Source organism: Pipistrellus hanaki (assembly GCF_964339955.1).
Source record: "Pipistrellus hanaki genome assembly, chromosome: 1".
Taxonomy (NCBI): Eukaryota; Metazoa; Chordata; class Mammalia; order Chiroptera; family Vespertilionidae; genus Pipistrellus; species Pipistrellus hanaki.
The window spans coordinates 36,062,649-36,086,693 of record NC_140503.1 but is presented as its reverse complement, the minus strand read 5'-3'; the positions used below and the strand labels follow the sequence as shown (position 1 = coordinate 36,086,693).

Here is a 24,045-nt window from a genome sequence, read left to right as displayed (position 1 = left end):
CAAATATGAGATTGAATTTTATTTTTTTTTAATGAACAGAAAGGGCACTTTTAACAACTGAAAATATTATGAAAATAGTATACCATCAAGGGAGCTTTCTAACCAGAGGGGAAAAGAGAGATTGATAGAGAGGTAGTTTTTTAAAAACAACCAACAAAAAAATGTTGTTAATGAGACTATTCCATTTGAGTGTCCTTCATCAGACCAGTTACGTAAGTTAGAAACATATCAGATGGTGGTAAGTACTGTGCAGAGAATTAACCCTGAGGTGACATGATGGTGAATATGTTGCTATCTCAAGATGGATGATTAGAGAAAGCCTCTGTACCATTCAGAATAGATCCAGCCAGAATACGGGGGGAGAGGGAAAGTGGGAAATCATCCCAGGAGGAAGCTACAGTGAGTGAGAAGGCCTGAGCTTGTGTGACTGAGGAACAAAAATAAGCCCAGCCTGGCTCAGGTGTCCTGGGCTAAGAGAATACGGCAAAATAAGATCAGAGAGGTATGCAGGGCCCAGACCTGAGAGCTGACCCTGATGGCAGAGGAAGCGACCGTACCCTCCCCAATGGCAGCAAGGCAAACATGCATGTTTCTTATGGGCCAGACACAGACCCTGCTCACGACGCCAGCCTGGAGAAGCAAGGGGACTAGGACAGAGCGCTGACTACTGGAAGCCAAGAGCTGGGAGGGGCAGTTGTAAAGCCATTAGCCAGAGGAGGAATAGCCCGAGTAAAGGGATCTGTAGCCAAGTCCCCAGTTTTTTTGTTTTGTGGGTTTTTGTTTTTTTTTTGGGGGGGGGGGGCGGCAGACTGGGCAAAGAACTCACCAAAGTTCTCCATGGGGGCACGAGTTGGCATTTAACACTGGCCACACTCCTGAGGGCACCCACTCCCTCAGGTTAGTCAGTCTTTTTCTGCTCCCTTACATTGTACCTCCTTTGGCCTCCCTACTGGAGCAAGGCAGGGCAATCAAGTACAGAAACACCTCTCCCCATAGTGGGTTTCCCCAGCCTACAGCATACCTGAAGGAGGTGAAATGGGGGGAAGAGGGGTGGAGGGAGGGAGCTTTAAAGAAAATAAGATGCTGAAGTTTTTGACATCCAACTAGATTGGAATTCTTATTACCTGAAAAAATGAACATGATTCCATAATTTTTTTAAAAAAATATATATTTTATTGATTTTTTTACAGAGAGGGAGGATAGAGAGCTAGAAACATTGATGAGAAACATTGACCAGCTGCCTCCTGCATACCCCCTACCAGGGATGTGCCTGCAACCAATATACATGCCCTTGACTGGAATCGAACCTGGGACCCTTCAGTCCGCAGGCCAACGCTCTATCCACTGAGCTAAACCGGTTTCTGCTGATTCCATAATTCTAAGAAAGATCAGAAAAATGATGGGGCCCAAGAATTCCTCCAGACACGTGGAGATAACCAAAAATATCACAATGAATTTCTTGGGGGTGGTACCATTTTTCTTCCCTTTGCTTATTTATATTTCCTAATTCTTCTCTGATAGGAATTGTTTTATTATTTTTTTAAATGTATTTTATTGATTTTTTACAGAGAGGAAGGGAGAGAGATAGTTAGAAACATCGATGAGAGAGAGTCATCGATCAGCTGCCTCTTGCACACCCCCTACTGGGGATATGCCCGCAACCAAGGTACATACCCTTGACCGGAATTGAACCTGGGGCTCTTCAGTCCCCAAGCCGACGCTCTATCCATTGAGCCAAACCGGTTTCGGCTGATAGGAATTGTTTAATGAAAGTTTGTGGATTTTTGAAGAAAGTGCTATACTTAGTTTAACAGACTTCCTGGTTTCAGTGGCATTGGAGATGATTTTTGGAGCTTGTTTTTGGCGGGCAGTTGCAGCATGGGAATGAGCCCAGGGTATGTTTGTGCAAAAGGTGATTCAGTGAGGCTGGAGTTAGTGTAAATGTAGGAATACTGGCAGATGAAACCAAAGGTAGCACTACTTAGGTACTTTTGTATGCCTGTTAACAGACATGTCCATATGTATCAACTTAAGGAATGGAGGGTTTCGGTAAGGAGAGACAGGTAGTCACCCAGAAAGACCGGACCCTCCAGGCCTCAGGAAGATGGGACTCTGAAGAGTGGCCCTGGATCCAAGCAGGCACTAGGAACCTAACAGGCAGGAGCGTCTCTTCAGTGCGGGCTCACGGTTCAGCCGTCTCTGCCTGCCTGCTTCACGCTGCAGTGTCCAGCTGGCAGCACCTCTCCCTCTGCTCCGTAGGCTGCACCTGGCCTCATCTCCATCTCGTGGCATTCTTCCAAGTCCAGCTCCCACTGCTAACTGCCTCATTCAGGAGAATGAGATCACCTCCCGTGTCAGGAATTGAAGGGACTTTATAGTTACAGATTAGCCCAGCTCACTTCTGGTGCCAGTCAGGCAACAGCTTACAGGCAGGCTGCCCTTGGGTTTAACGGGCAGAGCTGGAAGTGAGCTATCGTGTGTGTGTTAAGGGTCGGGAGAGGGTTGAGGACAGGAAAGTACATCCATTTGGAACAAATAACAGCTGCCTAACGACTTGCCCCTTCAGCAAGCAGTGACTGGGGCATTTCTACCTAACAAAGGGCTGTGGCCTGTTAGGGCTTGGCTTCTGCATTACAGGTAATCGGTCAAAATATGGAGGACCTAATATTCCAGGGAAGAGAATCTATACTTAACTGAGTAGGTAATAGAGACTAGAAGTAACACACACACACGCACACGCACACGCATATGCATACGCACACAAGCGCGTGCCCACGTGCACGCACACACACTCTCACTCACAGCCTTGCCCTGCTTTGTCTGGGCACTACAGGGTGGCTTTTGGATGCAACCTAGGCATTCAGCCTTTTCTCTCCTCTAATTAGAAAAGAGGGTTACCTCAGTAGGGAGCTTTCATGTAGCCTAAGAGCAGATGTCGAGTAAAGATTAAGAGAACTGTGTGAAACCTCCCCGATGCTCAGCAATAAGATCTTAATCTAATTGGCTCCCCAACATAACTAAAAATATACTGTACAAGGATACCATTTCCACTCAGGGCATGCCCTCATGCAAATGAGGGTGGGCCCATGTTATGAGGTTAGTGGTCATAAATGTGTTTTGCTGCTGAAAAGTGAAAAGGACAAAAAGATAAGAAAGGTGAAAAATTTTAGGGGCTGGCCAAGTAGCCTGATTTGAGAAATAAGGAAGACATGTTTCCCTGTGGCCAAATCTCCTAGTGAGACTCTTAAAGATGGAAAGGCATAAACCATTCCTTTCCCAACCATAAATATACTGTGAATACTACCACATGTTCAATCAAAAGGTGTATATGGCAAAGCCATGTAAGGTACTGGTGAGTTTTATTCATTCAATAGATACCTATGAAACACATGCCAGGTAGGATAATATAAAGGCAGGATGGGCTTTCAATGGATGGTTAATAAACAGTGATAAACTATACTCAATAAAAGAAACTTTATTTTGTTTCTTAGGACGTACACAGTGCCTCAACCATTTAATTTTCCCTTTGAAAGCAACCGTTCATCATTTGAAATAAAGTTTTTAGCTGCTACAATTAAATAATTTTAGCATCAGACCAAGCTTTAGAAAAGTTTACATCCTCATTCCATTTTCCCTCTCCCAATCCTACATTGCCAAGTGATTCCCCTTTATTTCCCCCTCTCAGGTTTTCAGGATAAACTGCCGTATCCGTGTGGCTCACACAAACACCGTAACTGCGCCAGGCAGGTAACAGTAAGTGCAAAGGGAAGAGGCGGCGAGTTAAAAATGAAACTCTAGAAGTCCTTTCATGTTAACATTTTATTTAAACCAGTACAAGCACCATGCTTAACAGAAGACTGTCCAAAATAAACATGCAATATGAACTAGCAGAGACTGAAACCACAGCTTAAGAAATTGTGCCAGTTGTTGAATTTGTTAAACGATGACAGGGAACTGTTAAAATTCACAAGACTAAGCCATTACTGTTTCAAGCCTCCTGAATGAGATTTATATTGGACCATCAAAGTCAGTGGGAACCGCCCTGGCATGTTAGTGATCTCAAACAATATTCAAGTAATTACATGTATACGAACTATATTCCAAAAAAGCAAGAAAACACAGTTTCCATCATAATAACAATGTAGTTGTTTTAAATATTACAGGAACATGATTAGTGCTTTGAAATGTCAAATGGCATAAGAGGAAACAAATTTCTCAATAATATTGGTCTATAAGGTTTACATTCTTCCAGAAATACAAAATAAGATTTGTCCAGAAATGTGTGAGACATGTCTTCACATAAGTATGAAAGGCTCAAATTCTGTAGATTCCAGTATTATCAGTCTATTGAACAAACAGGGAAAGCAACCATACTAAGAATATTTAAATTGATAAAATATGAGTTACTCTTTGCTTCCAAGAAATATCAGCATTTAAACCCTTATGAAAATATTCACCACTAGTCCACATTATGGATTAATGACTGCTCAGGTTTTAAAGTAGTCCAAACATTTTTTTAAGTATACCTTCATTACTAGCTATATGGGTAAGGTATAAAGACAGCCAAATTTAATTTGGCAATAAATTCCTCTAACAGGAAATTTTGAGTTAAAGTGTCAGACCATGATACAATTTATGGCTACATTTGACTTCTGAAAATAGGAGGTAAAAAGGGAGAGAAAAGTGCTGACAGACATTATGCTACAAAGATTATTTAGTAATGAAGATAAAAAATTTAGTAATACCCTCTTAAACAAGAGTATGTTTAATTGCACTAGATATTTAGTAAACTTTTTTAGAAATAGACAATTTGAACACTTATTTTAGAAGTCAATTAAACAAACACAGTCAACCAACTTTTTCCCCTAAAATAACCTTTTCAGTACCAGAACAAACTGATTACTATTCAAAACTCTGATGTTTTGAATTTCAGCACAGTAACTTGAGTACAGTTTTCTTCAAGTCAGGTCTGTTGCCACCTAAGCCATACTAAAAATGTGCTGTGATTACTAGCTGGTTCTATTTTGATAACATTAGATACTAAGAAGGACATATGCAAGGCCAACAACTTCAAAACTGATGCTAATTTAGAAGACCATGCAGGAGGTTCCCAGGGGGAAAAAACTACTACCAAAAAGGAAAGATTAAGATTTAGGCTGAATGGGAATGGCTGTACCAGAAAGTTATGGAATGTAAAAACTGGACTTAGGAGATCTGGAGTTACTATTTGAGAGAAGGCAGAAAAAGAGATCAAATAAGAAATGTACTTGTAAAGAACAATGCAAAATTTGGTTAGATGGAAGAGAAATGTATATAAAAGTCTGAGAACACTCTAGACTCCACAGCATAGGATTTGTCAATCTCCCTACATGACAGAGGGAGTAAAAAATGGTCTACTGATCCCCTAACCTTGATCTATTGTCTTGCAAATACATGTTATTGATAAGAAGCAGACAATCTCAAAATAACATGGTTTATCACAGCTCTTTGCCCCTTTTAGAAAACAAGGGAACTAAGAGTTCTGCATATGGAGGTCAATATTATCTGACATTATGAGGACTTTCAAAACTAAAATGAGCAAGACAAAATAACGAACTGCTTTGAAAAATACATTCTTGCAGCACTAGTTTCTTATTGCTGAGAAGCAGATGAAACAAATCTAATTGCTTTCATTCAAAATATTAAAAACACTCTTGGATTACATTAAATTCACTTGGATTACATTTGCATTTCTGCAGAATTATAAGCATTATTCTCCAATATCAAAATAGCTGTTTAAAGAATTCTTACAATTTCTGGATAATGTTCTCTCTCTGGAAATTGGAATAAAAAAATCCTTCCCATTCATTAACAAAAACAAATACCCACTCTAGTACTTCTTCATTTCCAACTCACTTCCTATTGCTTCCTGTTTCTAGATTAGTGAAGCCAAACAGTGTTGGGAACAGAAGATGCTCTATTCAATATTATGAAAATTCCAACTATCTTTGCCTCTTTGTTAAAGTTGGCACAGAAACCTCAAAACAAAAAATGCAAAAGACATATGAATGGAAAACATGCCAACATAAAAAAAAAAAATGCCTTTGCTAGTTTTAAAATGACTAAAATATTCTTAATATAAGAATTCACTCACTAAATTTGGTTAGTCTTTAGTCTCAAAAACCTTTTGTCAAATTAATTTTAATCCGTTACTTGTTTGCTTTTACATTTTTAAAGTATACTATATATTTAGAATTTTTGCTCTATGCCAAGGATGCCATCATCTAACTAAGTACTCAGTTGCCAAAGTTTAGTGAGACAGGTGTCCAATTTAGAATATTTTCTGAAATTTAGGATATAAAATGCAATTTCTATTGATGTGTTAATGTTACGGCCAAGGTTTTAAGACAAGTAAGTTTTTTCAATGGCACAAAACTAATCACAAATATGCCCAAATTTATAACTCTCAACTGCCATATATAACTCACCAATGCAAGTGGACAGTTGGAATTTTAAGTATGAAGTTAACCTTATTACAAATTTCAGATACATACATTAGAAAATTATTTTACTTGGACCCTTTACAAAAGTATTAATTTCACCAAATCCAGAATACTGGCAGTGTAAAAGTCTTAAACTAACTTTAAAGCTAACAAATCAAAGGCACAGTATTAACAACTTCAAAATAACCAGTTTTCACAGGACAACATTAAGAGGTGCTTTGTAAATAAGATGTTATCAATCTAGATTCAAACTCACTAGAAATGACACAACCAGGAATGAAGCCCTTGATTAACTATAATCCATCAATTCCTAAGATGTTATTTTCCATAAGAATAGTCAAAATTATTATAAAATCTAACTCCTAGACCTTAAGAATGAGCGATTGATGAACAAAGTTTCTGGACTTGATTAAAAAGGATAAAGGAATCCAAAGAAGGAACTGATGAAAAATGTAGTTGGAATGCAGGTTACACTATTGTAAATTATTACTCATGGCTCAAAATTGGGTCACTAAAGTCTTTTACCCCAAATTAACTTCAAATTTTTGACAAGAGATAATATGCTGTTTTCATTTACAAACTGCTAAAATCCAGTATTTGTCAAAAGGAGGCAACTGTTGTCTATCACAATACCCAATTTCCATTGGTGTCTGCAAACAGTAACAAATTCTGAACCGTAAGTTGTAGAAATTGGTCACAAGAGTGCAAAAGTCCCTGGAGAGTAGTCCACCTAACAATTACAAATACAGGGAAACATTTTACGAAGTTTCATTACTATGAAGATGATTTCCTCTTTGTTCAAACTTTGAACAAATGAATATTTTTTTCTTTACTGCAGGAAACAAACTGTAAATAACAGTGCATTTTAGGCATAAATAAGTATTTATGTCTGGTTCCAGTATGGTCAGGTTAATACATAAATACTTTAGAAACACAGAACTTCACATTAATGGAAAAATCCAAGTTTCTCACGTAACCATTCTTCAGTTAGGTCTTCAGTATTTCTTATTTCAAATACCTTAAAAACACACATACACACAAAACAAAAAAAACAAAAAACAACTTAGGTTATACTCTGATACTCTAAAAAAAAAAAACCACATTAAATACCAGGTTCTCCTTCCTTTGATATTGATCATGACTTAATCTGTGCAAATTAGATATTCCATTTAAAAGTAAAGCACCAAAAGGTGCTTTACTTTTAAAAAAATACTATATACTCAGTTACCAAAGTTTAGCAATTAAGATGGCATAAAACCAAAACTCTCTTACAAGTGAGCAATTCTGTAAATCCTACCCACTAAAAGAGATAAATAACCCAAATAAATCCGTCTGTTTAGGAGCTAACTAAAAGAACATATGCTGGTCCTCCATAAATGGAGGAAATAGCTGTAGATTGCATTAATAAAGATGGACTGGCCACAAATCTCCAGCAAGAACCTGCATACACTCAGACCCAGAAAGTATAACGGCTATAGAGAGAAAATGTAAACACAGCAGAAAGAATGGGATTTGAGGCCAGATGTGGGTTTGAGTCCTAGTGTTGTCACTTATTACTATGCAACCCTGGACAAGTCATTCATCCTCTGAACCTCAGTTTCCCATCTACAGAATAGGAATAGCACCATCAACCTCACAAGGCTGTGGAGAGGATTCAAAGGGATTATTTGTAAAAGTAATTTGTAAATTGTAATGTCTTAATTCAGCACTTAGGTCATAGGATTAGAATAGACTTGAGGCTATTTATTAGCAGAGCTCCTTCTTAACCACCCAAGCTCCCGCAGCAGCTCCACGGAATTCCTATGGTACAAATGAGGAAAGATAGTGTCTATATATTGGTGGTACCAATGACAAGCATATGGGTAAAGGGAAAAAGCGGAACACACGTAAAGACATCCCCTGGATTGATGATTAAGCACCCAAGGAGAAAACACTGATGCTGTCCTTAAAATATTATAAAACCTAAGCCCTGGGAGTGTGGGTCAGTTGATTGAGCATCAAGAGGTCACCAGTTTGATTCCTGTTCAGGGCACATACCGAGGTTGCAGGTTCGAATCTCCAGCAGGAGGTAACTGATATGCTTCTCTCTCACATCAATGTGTATGTTTTTTTCTCTATCTCCCCCTTACTTTCTCTCTAAAAGCAATAAAAACATTTAAAACAGACAACACCCTGGCCAATGTGGCTCAATTGGCTGGGTGTGGTTCTATGCACCAGGGGGTTGTTGGTTTAATTCCTGGTCAGGGCACATGCCCAGGTCTCAGGTCCCAGCTCTATCCCCAATGAGGGTGTGTGTGCGCTCACGAGGGGGTTGGAAACAGCCAATGGATGTTTTACATTCTCATCAGTTTCTCTCTCCCTCTCACTTCCTCTCTCTAAAAATCAATAAAAATCTTTTTTAAAAACCTGAAAGGAAATATTATTTAATACTATTTCAGTGTTGTAATATTCTATTTCAAAATCTAAAATGTATAAACTACTTTTTCAACTCAAACTAATATGTGGAAGTTACAAGTTTAAGAGCAAGTACCCTTCTTACCTCTAACCTTCAAAACTGCCATAAGAAAATGGGGACATATTAAGTCATAAAACAACTGGCTCATATAAAACAGGATGTTCTAGCTTAATAAAGCTAGTAATAAGTATTCTTTAGATTTGGAAGCAATATAGTTAACTGCATATGGAATTCCTGCACAGAATCTGGTTCATCCAGTCTATGGTAAGGTTCCAATGCTGACTTTTATCTATTAGAAATTACATTATGGAAGATGAAGAAATCTCAACAGATTGAATAGTTACAGTGACTTTTCTAAAACTGCCTACATTTTTAATGTGATTTCTTCTAATGAACTTATAATTCCCATTCAAAAACACACATCTATTCAAGATTTCTATCATTCTATTTTCAGCTAATAAAAAGCTTTGACTAATTTACTGCTCTGTTCTAAATAATGTTCAATTTCATAAAAATACTCCATCTTCAGATTATTTTATGGCTCTGTACAGTAGTCCCCTCCTCCCACCCCCTTTATCCTCAGGTTATCACCTGACTCCCAATGGATTGCCTGAAACTACAGATACTCTGGAGTCATATGCACATATACACACATACATACACATACACACACACACACACACACACACACACACACACACACTCTAGGGCCCAGTGCACGAATTCGTGCATGGGGGGAAGAGGATGTCCCTCAGCCCAGCCTGCACCCTATCCAATCTGAGACATCCTTCTCACAATCCAGGACTGCTGGTTCCCAACCACTCGCCTTCCTCTGCCTGATTGCCCCTAACCGCTTCTGCCTGCCAGACTCATCAACGCCTAACTGCCATTCCCCTGCCAGCCTATCTACGCCTAACTGCTCCCCAGCCAGTCCAATTACCCAAAATGCCTTCCCCTGCCATCCTAGTCACCCCTAACTGCCCTCCCCTATCAGTCTGCTTGCCTCTAACTGCCCTCCCCTGATGGCCTGGCCACCCTAACTGGGTTCCTCCAACTGCCCTCCCCTGCAGGCCTGGTCTCCCCAATTGTTCTCCCCTGAAGTCCTGGTTTTCCCCAACTGCCTTCCTCTGCTGGCCTGGTCACCCCCAACTCCCTTCTTCTGCTGGCTTGGCCACCCCTATCTGCCCACAAGTACCCTCCCCTGCTGGCCATCTTGTGGTGGCCATCTTGTGCCCACGTGGGGGCAGCCTCTTTTGTCTTGGAATGACAGTCAATTTGCATACTTCTCTTTTATTTGATAGTATATATGGTTATGTTTTTTCCTATACTTATACCTTTTCACTTAAAGCACTTTATGGCTTCTTTGGCACAGCTGACTTTCTAGCATCACTACCCTTGGGCTTTGGGGCCATTAGTAAGTAAAATAAGGGTTACGTGAACACAAGCACTACGATACCTGGACAGTGACCTCATAACTAAGACACATACTAACAGGCAAGTATACAGTGTGTGTATACACACACACACACACACACACACACACACACACACACACACTGTGTTCATTAGACAAAGGGATGACTCATGTCCCGGGCAGGACAAAGATTTCATCATGCTACTCAGAGTCATGTACAATTTAAAACTTACGAATTGTTTAATTCTGGAATTTTTGAACTATGGTTGACCATAGATAATTGACACTGTGGTGAAGGGAGGGGAACTACTGTATTCTAAGTGAAAATACTGTCTCAACAGCAGATAAATATAAATCCCACCTTGGTTAGTTCAGCTGTTTGGACTAGCTTATTCTTACTCCCAGCATACATCATTTGTTGTTCAGGCTTACATCCTGGAAAAGAGAGATTTGTGTAGAAATGAGACTTAGATTTTGACAAAGCAATGGGTTTTCATTATTTGCTTTTTTAAAAATGATACATTTAGGGTTTCCTATGCTTTCAAAGTTTATAAAAACTTCAGTCTAAATGTGATTCTGAGACTTGCATATTGTACAAAGAGACATAGCTAAATTACAAATAAATAAGCTTTAGGTCAGCAAAAATAAACAAGGCTAGACCTCTGCAGATCTTGACTTTCAAATCCTTGCAAACACTTAAAAACTTGTTAGCACTTTCTTAATTTTGACTTTAAATATCAAATTCAATTTTATTGATGTCTAACACAGATAAGGTTTGAAATGGTGATGGGTCAGTGAGAGAGATCAGCCCTGAAAAAACTTTACAGTTTGATTACATAATAAGTTAAAAATATACTACAGTGTTTTTTAAGTGCTAAGTAAATGACACAAATAGTAAAATTTAGAAAAGAGTTCAAGTAGAGATTTTACTGTGGACTAGAATGGTACTTGTGAGACTTCTGGTGATAGATACCTTAAATACCAATAAGCCATTTTACTATCCAAGGTAAGCTATTCTGGGACTATTATCAAGATTATAGACACATTATGGGCAACTACTATTTTAAAGATAAACATAAATATACAGTATATCATTATTACTCACAAAACTCACATACTTATAAAAATATTTAAAATATAGGAGAAAATGTACTTTTGGTATTTTAAAATGTTATTACATTTCAAATTCCTTAAAATGTGTGTATGATCTGACCTAACAATTACAATTCTAGGATTTTATCCAAGGAAAATAAGCAAGTTCTAACACATGATGTTTTATAGTAACTTATTTCTAGGGACACATTTACATGTGCACGTGTGCACACACACAACTCAATTTAGGTTTTATGACACTTTTCTTCTTTAAAATAAACATAGAATTTGTCCAATATAAAACATGTTTTATATTAGATCAGAAACAAATATGCACTATTTAAAAAAATTCACTTACCTACAGGACTTGAGAAAATAAAACACAGAGGATATGAAACTCTTCCATCATCATGTTGATATTTGTAACTATAGACAATGAAGGTTTTTCTCAAGTTAAAGAAACTAAAATTATTGCTCTATGAGACAAGTACTTAACAATAAAGTTTTGAAATACACACCTGGGGAGCCAGTGAGTGATAAATTTCTAACATACCCATTTAGGTTACACCTTCACTATTTATTATCTTTCCACAAACTTATAAATAGGCCCCATGATGTTATAAAATCATATAATCTCTCAAAAATAAATGTATTAAAAGTATGAATTTCATATGGATTTATCTTTCTCATTTTTATTATAAATACATAATAAATGGAAAAAAACATAATTCATCCCACTAATATACCAACTTTTCACCTTTCTTGATCCAATATGTGCATACATATTTTAATTTGATTGTGATCATGGTGTAGAAGAAAATTTTGTAAAATATGTCTTCTAAAAGTTGAAAAATTAAACATCATAAATAAAATTCTGGCCACTACAAAAAAACAACAAAACTTTTTTTAACGATCTCAGAAAAGGATATCGAGGTTGTCGTTCAGGTAGTTCATCTTTAAGTTCATCTGGTGAAATGCCCTGAGATAACAGAGAAAAACAACTTTTAAACAATTTTTTACCTACATCCTTAAGATGCATACCAAGCACCCATTCTACCAATAGGTATAAATACCTAACCATACTCCACAACACAAAAACTTATTTTATTAAGTTGCACACAAACTGAGGTTCCTGAACCCTCAATTTAAAGAAGCCCACTTAGTTTAGTTGTTAATCACTAAATATTTAGCTGAGAGGCACAGTAGTCTATACTCATGTTCCAACTGTCAGAAAATAGAGAGATAAGCCAACCTCTCAGGAGAAACAACATATCTGAATTAGAGGATAGGGAAGAGTCTCTTTCTTTCTTTCTCTTTCTTTCTTTCTTTCTTTCTTTCTTTCTTTCTTTCTTTCTTTCTTTCTTTCTCTCTCTCTCTCTCTCTCTCTCTCTCTCTCTCTCTCTCTCTCTCTCTCTCTTTTCTTTCTTTATTGATTTGAGAGAGAATGGGAGAGACAGGAGAGAGGGAGATTGATTGATTTTGTTGTCCCACTTATTTATGTATTCATTAGTTGTTTCTTATATGTGCTCTGACGGAATCAGACCCAAAACCTTGGCTATGGGGACAATGCTCTAATCAACTGAGCTTCCCGGCCAGGGCCAAAATAATTTCTTTTCACTCTAAATTACTTAATTTGACAAACTAAATATTTGGGTTATACGGTTTTAGTTTTTATTTATTGGCCAAGCAATTTAGAAGCAAGTTATAAAGTTGACTCAGTAATTACCGGATATATAGCCCTAATTTCTACCACTTGTTAGACTGATTCTTTTTTTTTTTTTTTTTTTTTTAAATATATTTTATTGATTTTTTTTTTACAGAGAGGAGGAGAGAGGGATAGAGAGCCAGAAACGTCAATGAGAGAGAAACATCGACCAGCTGCCTCTTGCACACCCCCTACCGGGGATGTGCCCGCAACCAATGTACATGCCCTTGACCGAAATCGAACCTGGGACCTTTCAGTCTGCAGACCGATGCTCTACCACTGAGCCAAACCGGTTTTGGCCTGATTCATTATTGTTTAAAAAAAAGGTGATTGAATTAGCAAGACAAAGCACTACAGAATAATGAGCATGTTTTTCATGCATAATAAGCATGTATTTAAAGGTGCAGAACTCATTTTAGAAGTAAATGTAACTAATATAATATCTTTTGGGCAATAATTGCTTAACTATAAAACTGTATTTAGCTAATCAAACAAACCTCAAGCTCTTCATCCAGTACCACCAGGCGTTTATCCTTATCAATCTTCACTAAAATAAAAATATAATATGAGTAAACTGTGATTCTAATGTGACCTTTATCTACCCAACCCCAGAGTCTCAGCCCCTTTTTTGGAATCTAAAATTAAAACATCCAGAAACACAAGCATAAGAAAAGTCATTCTGAGTTTTTAGTTCATGGTCAATTAGCTAGCCTAGCTTTTCAAGAAGTCAGTATTTAGAAGTTTTTACCCATAATCCCCCACACTTACTTTACTTATTTAGAACTTTATGTCAACTTCTTATATTTATTATGTATTCAGAGAACTTTATAACTCAAATGCAACTTCCTATATAATAAGGAAAGGTCTAAAAGGATGACTGTGACTGAGATTGGTCTATGTACCATGGTTAGAACTATAAGGAGAAAGTGAGCCAGGAGTCAGGACAGAATAACCGTCAGATTCCCAGATTCTCCAGAGTCAGGGTTTCATGGTGCAATATGAGTACAGGATTCTAAGAAAGTGACTTACAAATAACAGTGATATCTATATTCAGCTGTATGTGACATAATCCAATGCCAAATTAAAATGTGTTTAGATCATTTATACCTGTTTTTTCTTACCACTCTGAAAAGCTGGCCATTTTTGGTTTTGCGCTAATTTCACAGTCAATGCTGTGAGATACAATATGATCTCAAATAGCTTTACCTTTCTGTGGCAAGATGGCACTGTGTTAAGGTTTGTATTTTTATGTTGTGGTGTTTATTGTAATAAAACAAATTGTCACCACCTTATTATTTCACATCTGCCAGAAGCATCTCTGTTAAATATGGTCTATACACCTTTACATTTTACCCCCCCTTCTTTCATCTTTCTAAATTACTATTCAGATTAAATATTACCTAAGAATATAAAAGAAATGTGCATAATATCAGATACAGAATACAGCGGGAGAGAAAATATTCACATTATTTTTTCCATTGCCCGAAGTCAGTAAAGCTTCAACTCAAATGCATGAAACTAGAGTTTTTCGTCTAAAATGGAAATAAGGGTGCAAATCACTTTGAACACAATGCTGAACTTTATTTACCACTTTAGATGTAGGAAAAGATTTCTGTTTCTGTTTAAGGGTGAATGGCCAGGCTATTTTTAGTCCCTTGAGAAGTTAAAAGATAGAGAAGATGAGACACTAAAAATGACCAAGTGACCAAGAAGATAATCTCCAACACTGTAGGTAGCAGAGGGGGGAGTTCTGTGATATTAGCTGTTACTTTTTTTGAAATATATTTTTATTGATTTCAGAGAGGAAGGGAGAGGGAGAGAGAGAATCATTGATCAGTTGCCTCCTGCATGCCCCACACAGGGGACTGAGGCCACAACCCAGGCATGTGCCCTTGACCAGAATTGAACCTGAGACCTTTCAGTCTGCAGGCCGACACTCTATCCCACTGAGCCAAACCAGCTAGGGTAGGGATGTTACTTATTTTTCAAACTAATCTAAAAGGGGACGAGGTTAAAACAGGAGGAGTTAAATTACTTTCTAAACGTTTTCAAACTACTATCATGTAACCGAAGCAATCGCTTTTAGCTTACTTATAATGGCAGCATTGTTTGTTTCTTTGCGAAAACGAAACTTTCTCAGTTTTTCCACTAAATCTTCAGCAACATCACAAACCACCAAAGACTCACTCTAGAAAAGGAAAAAAAAAAAATCACATATAAAATGCCATTTCAATATATGTATATGTTAAAAGTTATAAAACCTGTACATTAAAAAGGTATATTGACATCTATAAATGTCACAATTATGTGAAAGCATTAACATGAAACACATGAACACTTAAAGAGCTTCTGAATCTACCAACCTTTGTAGTACCTACATTAATTACACACATTTGTTCATTTTATATGTATACTTTAACTTTCTCTTTAGCTAATAAATATCTCAAAGAACTAGACATATATTAATGTGTAATTTTATCAGAACTATATGGGGAAAGTACAGAAAGAAGAGGATAATCATCTTTTTATGCTTATAATTAATAAGATCTAGATTTATTTTTGTATCTCACAACTATGAAAAATATATAAACAAAAATATGAAAAATAAACACTAAGAATAGGCCAATAAAATTTATATCTTAATTATGTGACTATGGGACTTTAAAAAAGTTATTAAGAATTATGACCCAAAACCGGTTTGGCTCAGTGGATAGAGCATCGGCCTGCGGATTGAAAGGTCCCAGGTTCGATTCCGGTCAGGGGCATGTCCCTTGGTTGTGGGCACATTCCCAGTGAGGGGTGTGCAAGAGGCATCTGATCGCTGTTTCTCTCTCATCGATGTTTCTAGCTTTCTATCCCTCTTTCTTCCTCTCTGTAAAAACTCAATAAAATATATTTTTTTAAAAAGAATTATGAAAGCAAAACCAGATTTAAACAATTATGAAAAATTATTAGACTCTTCCTCAGAAAACTGGCAAGGAAATGGTCAAGAGCACTCTTCTTTTAGTGGTGCAAATGTATCAATGATTGCAATCATGAGGATGGAAATCTTTCTTTTCTTTCTTTCTTTTTTTTAAAATATATTTTTTGATTTTGTACAGAGAAGAAGGGAGAGAGAGAGCTAGAAACATTGATGAGAGAGAGTCATCAATCAGCTGCCTCTTGCACACCCCCCACTGGGGATATGCCCGCAACCAGGGTACATGCCCCTGACCGGAATCGAACCCGGGACCTTTCAGTCCCCAAGCCGACGCTCTATCCATTGAGCCAAAACGGTCTCGGCCTCTTTTCTTTTTTTAAAAGTAGAGACTAGAATAGTGGAACCCTATGCACTATCACTCAACTTCAACCATTATCAACAAATAGCCAATCTTATTTCATCCAGTACCCTCAATGTTCCATGGCCTAGCACACAGCAAAGAGCAGAAATCATTTCAACTGTTTTTCAGTATGCATCATTAAAATGACAGTATGTGCCATTCTGTCTAATAAAGATGTAATATGCAAATTGACCATCACATTATCACAAAGATGGCGGCGCCCAGTCCCCCAGTCCTTTCAGCCCAGCCAGGGGGGCAGCAGGTGCATGGTGCAGCCGGACCCCCCCGTGCACCTGCCACCGGAGTACCCCAGTCCTTTCGCAGAAAATGGGTTGCCTCTAAAGTTGGTTAAGCTTCTTAGGACAAAAAGCATTCAAAATCTTTGAAAAGGGAATTCCAATATTTATAAAAGTTTGGACTAGACCTGTGGTCGGAAAACTGCAGCTAGCGAGCCGGCTCTTTGGCCCCTTGAGTGTGGCTCTTCCACAAAATACCACAGCCTGGGCAAGTCTATTTTGAAGAAGTGGTGTTAGAAGAAGTTTACCGTAAGTTTAAAAAATTTGGCTCTCAAAGAAATTTCAATTGTTTGTACTCTTGATTTTTGGCTCTGTTGATTAATGAGCTTGCTGACCACTGAACTAGACAATTCAAGGTTATTTCCACTACAACCTATTATTTTATGATGTTAACATTCTGAATTCACATAGTACCAGCTGTATTGTATGTAAACAGATATTATTTAAAGGAATGGCCATTATTATTAAAACAACACAAAAAACTACACTGTTTGTATGTCAAGGACATTCCATGTGATTTTCCCAATGGCTGGAGTTAATGTCCCTAAACTGTCAGTCGGACATACCCTGAGGAATCCCAGATTGGAGAGGGTGTAGGCTGGGCTGAGGGACACACACCCCTGCCCCTGAATTTCGTGCACTGGGCCTCTAGTTAAAATATAAATGTAATAACAGTATCTCACACACAAAAAACAAAAAAACAAACAAAACCTAACAGTAATTCCAGTCAATTTCTCTCACTATTTTAAGTTTTTTTTTTTTGTTTTTTTTTTAATGTTGATTTAAAAAGAGACCCACATATTTTGGTCTCTTTTCATGTATAGGTTCCCCCCATCTTCTTTAAGAAAATCAAAACAGTGCTGAGACCAATACTAAATACATATGTGTCATTATAACCCAAAAGTATTGGGGCTTCCAATTTTAGTTACAATAAAAATCTAATAAAAGCCTGTTTTTTGACCCTGCGTTGGGTAAATTAAAAGCGTAGGTTAAAGCAGGAAATAGCTATCCATTTTAAAAATTGTCCTTTAAGCCAAAACCGGTTTGGCTCAGTGGATAGAGCATCGGTCTGCGGACCAAAAGGTCCCGGGTTCGATTCCAGTCAAGGGCATGTACATTGGTTGCAGGCACATCCCCAGTAGGGGGTGTGCAGGAGGCAGCTGGTCGATGATTTTCTCTCATTGATGTTTCTAACTATCTATCCCTCTCTCTTCCTCTCTTTGAAAAATCAATAAAATATATATTTTTAAAAATTGTCCTTTAAATTCAGAACACTGGTAATACATAAAGTGTGACATACCATAGGATATGCTATTATATTGATACAATTAGAAAGTATATCCCACCCATAGATACTATCCAATCAGGTTCCCTAGGAGTCATGTGTCCACCCTTTTACAATAGTTATCTTTAGAGAAAGAGATGCTAAATCCTATGGAGCTTCCTGAAGGTAATATTCAACCCTAATCTTATTTTTTTTCTACCTTCCAAGAAAGGTATAGAAGTCAGAGAACAATTTCCATTCTCTTCTTAATGAAAGGTAGAACCCACTACTGAAATTAATAAATATTTTAGATTTTTGTTTAGGCAAGGAGCAATTTATAAGACCTATTTATCTTCCAGCTCTGATACCAAGAACCGCTCGTGTAATCCTGACATTCTAAGGATCAGAAAACAAGTGTGTGGGTCTATGGGAGCATGTTGTGATTTAATTTATACAGTTTTTTTAAATGTACCTTATTGATTTTTTATAGAGCAGAAGGGAGAGGGATAGAGAGTTAGAAACATCTATGAGAGAGAAATATCAATCAGCTGCCTCCTGCACACCTCCTTCTGGGGATGTGCCTGCAACCAAGGTACATGCCCTTGACCAGAATTAAACCTGGGACCTTTCAGTCTGCAGGCCGACGCTCTATCCACTGAGCCAAACTGGTTAGGGCTAGCTTATATATATATATATATATATATATATATATATATATATATATATATATATATATATATATTTTGCATTTGCATCCCTCCCAATAACATAATGCCAATAATTTCTTCCTACAAGTAAAAATGCCAATTCTAATTGCTTATAGTTAATAGAAGAATTTAAGAATGAGTATAACACTCTGAAAACAACTTTATATGGTAATATGTAAAGTGTGATATAAATAGGATATGTCATTATATACCACATAGGATATGTCATTATATACCACATTACAATATTTTAGTCAACAACTTACTGCATATACAATGCTGATCCCATAAAAGTATAATGGAGCTGAAAAACTCCTATCACCCAGTGACATCTTAGCTGTAATGTATGTTTGTGGTGATATTGGTATAAAAAAACCTACTGTACTTCCAGACTTATAAAAGTATAGCATACAGTTATATGTGGTACATAATACTTGACAATGATAATAAAAGACTGTTACTAGTTTATGTATATACTATACTTTTAACTATTATTTTAGAGTGTACTCTTTTTAAAAAAATATATATTTTATTGATTTTTTACTGAGAGGAAGGGAGAGAGATAGAGAGCTAGAAACGTTGATGAGAGAGAAACATCGACCAGCTGCCTCCTGCACACCCCACACATCGACCAGCTGCCTCCTGCACACCCCACACCAAGGATGTGCCCGCAACCAACTTACATGCCCTAACCGGAATCGAACCTGGGACCTTTCCGCTCTACCACTGAGCCAAACCGGCTTTGGCAGGGTGTACTCTTTATACTTACAAAGTTTCCTGTAAAACAGTGTGTCATTTTACACTGGCAGCAGCCTCATACATCTCATTTACAGCATCTCTTGATTGCATCATTCTCTTGAGCTTGACTTAATTTCATGTTGTCTTAGAAATTTAGTTCACCCTAAGAGTACAGTGTTTATGAAGTGCATAGTAGTGTATCCTAGGCCTTCACATTCATTCACCATCCACTCACTGACTCACCCAGAGCATCTTCCAGGCTTGCTTGCTCCATTCATGATAAGTCCCCTATTCAGATATACTATTTTATCTTTTTTCCCCCTAACTTTTATTCGTATTTATTTTATTCTGAATATATTCCCAGGCCCTATTATTTTTCTTCAGTTTCTTCTGTTTTGGGAACAATCTGCTCTTTTTCATGAAGGATCATCTCAACGTGGCAGGGAGAGTTCATACGGGTTAATCTTCCATGAGCTCTGTAAGTTCTGTGCCGCCTCTTGGAGCTTTGTTCACCTGGATGTGCTCAATAACCAGAGAATCTTCATCTGAAGCCTCAAGTTCAGCACTGTTCTCTGCATTTTTAAGCATGTGCAGTAAAAATTCAGCACTCTTTTGGGCCACTGACCCTGGATGCAGCCCTGCTGTTCGCCTGGGCTCACCTACATTTTAACTACGGAATGGGACACATTGCTTCTGTAAAGTGACATTCTTCAGATACTCAGCGGCTTTGCAAATACGCATACCCCTGATGGCGTGGGCAGTTTCATGAGTGTTCTTACAGTGAACACGAAGGTCTGAACCTCTTACTTTGCATGATTTTGTGGGATTTTCTGGGTCAAGTGAATAGTGAACCATTTTCATAGGTCACCTCTGGCCGCTAATGGAAAGAACCCACTTTATCTTTTATACCTTATTTTTACTGTATCTTTTCTATGTTTAGATACACAAACACTTACCATTGTGTTACTATTGTCTCCAGTATTCAGTACAGGTAACATGCTGTAGAAGTTTGTAGCTGTACCATCTAGGTTTGTGTTAAGTGCACACTGTGATGTTCACACAGTAAAAAAAATCACCAACAACACATTTCTCAGAATGTATCCCCATTATTAAGCAACATATGACTAAGTAAAAAACATAAGCCTACCCTCATGGAGCTTATAGTACAGTCTAGTGGAGTACAGACCTCTATATCCAAAGAATCAGGCCAAAAATATGTACATCTGTTTGTACCTGTGACAGAGCTAGGAAGGAAACACAGGATGCTATGAGAACTTATGACCCATGAGAACATCAAGGTCACAGGAGGCTTGCTTGCCTGAAAAAAGCATCTGAGAACCAAAACTACCCATTCAAAGATACCTGATTAAAGTGAGCATGGCACATCCATGACAATGAAAGGCAGTGTGACTCAAGCACAGAGAAGGAACAAAAACATGGTATAAAAGGAGGTTGGTAGGAGCTGGACCACATAAAGCCCAGGGAGTCATATTAAGTATTTTTGGTTTCTATGAGCAAAGGGAAGGCAGTAAGGCAAGCATGTCAAACTCGAGGCCTATGTCAAACAATGAATACTTTTTGTAGCACAGCCAATATAATGGTACGTAAGGAATGTTTTAATAAAAATTTCCTAACTTAATTTTTATAATATCCTGTTATACATAACTATTAATAGTTACAAGGTTCACTAATAACTGATTACTATAATCGTGTTCCATTAATTTCCCTTACACGCAGGTGCACCATTTCTATCCACTACTAGTAATACCAGCAGTGAATATTTTAGCAGCCGATTGTCTTATTTGGTGTGTGAAAGGAAATATCTCGCTTTCAGAGAACATGAAAAATAGATTTGCATTACACTTATTCATTTGTGCAGTTATTCAGTGTCTGGTAAGTTAATGTTCAAGAAATATTAATTTTTATTAAAATGTTCTATTATTTTATATTAATAATTACTCATTTATTTCAGCTCTTTGTATTCAGCATGTCTCTATCAAAATAAACCTGTTTTTATGAAAGCTGAAGCTTTTGTGTTTGTTTGCTTTTTGTGGCCCACATAAACTTAAACCTTGTTTCTTCGGCCCATGTTAACCTTTGAGTTTGACATGCTTGCACTAAGGTGTTCTAAGCAGGGTGGTAACAGAAAACATGATGAGGTTTGCATGCAGGAAACAGGCAGAGAGCCAGGATGAATAGAATAAGACTAGTTAACTGACAAGATTAGGTCAGGTGAGAGATGAAAAGCCGCTTAAACAGTCTGATGAGGATAAAGAAAAGTAGGTGAGCCCTAGCCGGTTTGGCTCAGAGGGTAGTGCATTGATCTGTGGACTGACAGGCCCCAGGTTCAATTCCAGCCAATGACACATGCCTGGATTGTGGACTCGATCCCCCTTGGGGGAGGGGGGGGGTTTGAGGAGGGAGAGACATGCAGGAGACAACCAATCAATGATTCTCTCTTATCATTGATGTTTCTCTCTCCCTCTCCCTTCTTTTCTATAAAAATACAAAAAAAAAAAAAAGAGAAAAATAGGTGAATATCTCTACTAATAGTTAACACGTGTTAAACATTATGAGAGAAACATTATCCTATGTCCTTTACATGGATTTCCCTTTATGCTCAAAACAATCCCATGAGATGGATACTATTATCCCCTTTTTGCAGGAAACTACGGTTAGAGAAGTTATCACGCTCCCTTCCCCCCCAAATTACATAAATAGTGGAGCCAGCTCACCATTTTCCAGCCTAAACTCTAGCCCACTCATTCTCTTACCACTACAAAGGAGCTGGTGTCAGATTGGATATTGGGAGGAGTGGGTTAGGAAAGGGTTACATTACAAGAGGATTCCTAAACTTCTCGCTGTATAACAGACTAAATAGTGCTACCTTTCACCAAATTAAAGAACACTGAGGAAGACCAGGTTTGAGGGGAAAAAACATGAATTCTATTTTGGAAAAGTGAGGTGGCTTTGAAGAACCCCAGTGGGAAGAAGCCTCTCAGAGGATGTTAACTACCTAGTGGGACACATTGATCTGGACTGGATCTCAGAAGCAAGGTCCGAGATACAATTTGACAAGTCATATGCATATTATGTGGCAATTGACACTGTGAGTGTAGGTAAGAAAGGATGAAGAATACAGAATAGAAAAATGAAGCATTGGGATAGAGCTTAGGGCTCCCACTGTCCAAAGAAAGAGAACAGATTGCATGGGGCACAGATGGACCAACAGAAGTAGGGAAAACAACACAAAACAGGGATTCTGTATCCCGGAAGCCAGGAGGGAAGAGAGTGCTTCAAAGAGGAGAGAGTGGCCAACATCCTGGCTGCAGCTGAGAGGTCAGGGAAAATAAGAACTGAAGAGTCCCTTGGATTTAGTAACCAAAACAAGACTCATTCATGGATGTTGGCTGAGAAATGAGTGGGAGGTCAAAGATAGGTCAATGAGATTTTGTGTTTTGCTTTTTTTTTTTTTTTAATTAAAGAAAGGAGCATATTTTAAAACCTGATAGGAAAGATCCAGATCCTTTTTGAGCAACTTAATTCTCCAATTTTTTTTTTTTAAATATTTAAGGTGTTTTTTTAAGGGTTATAAATTTTGTTTTTTTAGAGAGCGAGGCAGAGAAGGATGGATGTGAGACACGCTGATTGGCTGCCTCCTGTAAGCGCCAGAGGGGGATGTAAGCCGCCACCTAGGCTAGGTGCCCAGATCACATTTGAACCCGCGACCTTCCGGTGCCCGGGAGGACGCTCCAACCAACCGAGGCACAGCGGCCAGGGCCAGTCTCCACTCATTTCTGAGTGCAGGGGCCGAAGGAAGCCGGAGCCGCTAGACCCAGCAAAGCTCAAGATCTTTACCGTCACTGCAATGCCAGCGCCAAAGCCTTGGGTCAAAGGTTTCCCACTGCTGTAACTCGGGGAAGCAGGATAAGGGGAAACCCTGAGAGGCGGGCGGGGGGAGGACACGGAAAGCCGCGGCGAGGCCCAGAGACCACAATCCGGATCGGAGCGACCCCTCCGGGCAGGGCCGGCAGGGGGGAGGTGCCCGCGCCGGCTGGCCCCGGGCGGAGAACCCGCGTTTGGGGGAGCCCTCCCCCTGGACCTCCAACACTTCCGCTCAGGTGCTGGCACCCACCACCCAGGACGGGCGAGGATGGCCCTCCCCACCGGCCGCACCTCAGCCCCCGGGCCCGCCGGGGGGCTGCCCTCAGGCGGGGCGGCGGCCGGGCGGCGGGGGGACGCCACCCTCCGCCCTGGACGCCAGCCCGCAGCCGGGCGGAAGCGGCCACCGACCCACCCTGGGCGCTGCCCGCCGACAGCGGCCCCGTCGAACAGGAAAGCCCGGCGGGCTGGCCCAGCCCTCGGTCCCCCCCACCCTCGCGGGTGGCAGCTCACCATTTTCCTTCCGGCAGTCACCTTCCCTCGGGCCCCTTTAAGAATGGCACCGCGGCCGCCTCCCTTCCTGTCCCGACGCCCGGCAGAGCCACCCCCACCGGCCGACGCGGCCCGGAGGGCCGGCACGTGACCGCGGACGGTGGGAGGCGCGGCTCAAAATTAGCCGGACGCGAGCGG

General features: G+C 39.0%; 1 protein-coding gene and 1 pseudogene across 3 annotated transcripts; both read right to left on the bottom strand.

Moving 5' to 3' along the window:
• Positions 1-3,459: 3,459 nt before the first annotated feature.
• GMFB (glia maturation factor beta) lies at positions 3,460-24,006 on the bottom strand. Of its 2 annotated transcripts, none has more exons than XM_084878028.1 (7): positions 23,869-24,006; positions 15,240-15,336; positions 13,646-13,695; positions 12,373-12,422; positions 11,802-11,887; positions 10,713-10,786; positions 3,460-7,500 (listed from the first exon to the last, which is right to left on the bottom strand). In XM_084878028.1, the coding sequence occupies exons 1-7, from the start codon at positions 23,869-23,871 to the stop codon at positions 7,429-7,431; spliced, it is 432 nt and encodes a 143-aa protein (XP_084734154.1). In that variant the 5' UTR covers positions 23,872-24,006; the 3' UTR covers positions 3,460-7,428. The 2 variants fall into 2 exon arrangements, with proteins under 2 accessions (XP_084734154.1, XP_084734155.1); XM_084878029.1 differs by having other exon boundaries at positions 11,802-11,884.
• Positions 19,517-21,392, bottom strand: LOC311610030 (large ribosomal subunit protein uL22-like; annotated as a pseudogene). The gene has a single exon. The product of its transcript is annotated as a large ribosomal subunit protein uL22-like (transcript).
• Positions 24,007-24,045: the final 39 nt, after the last annotated feature.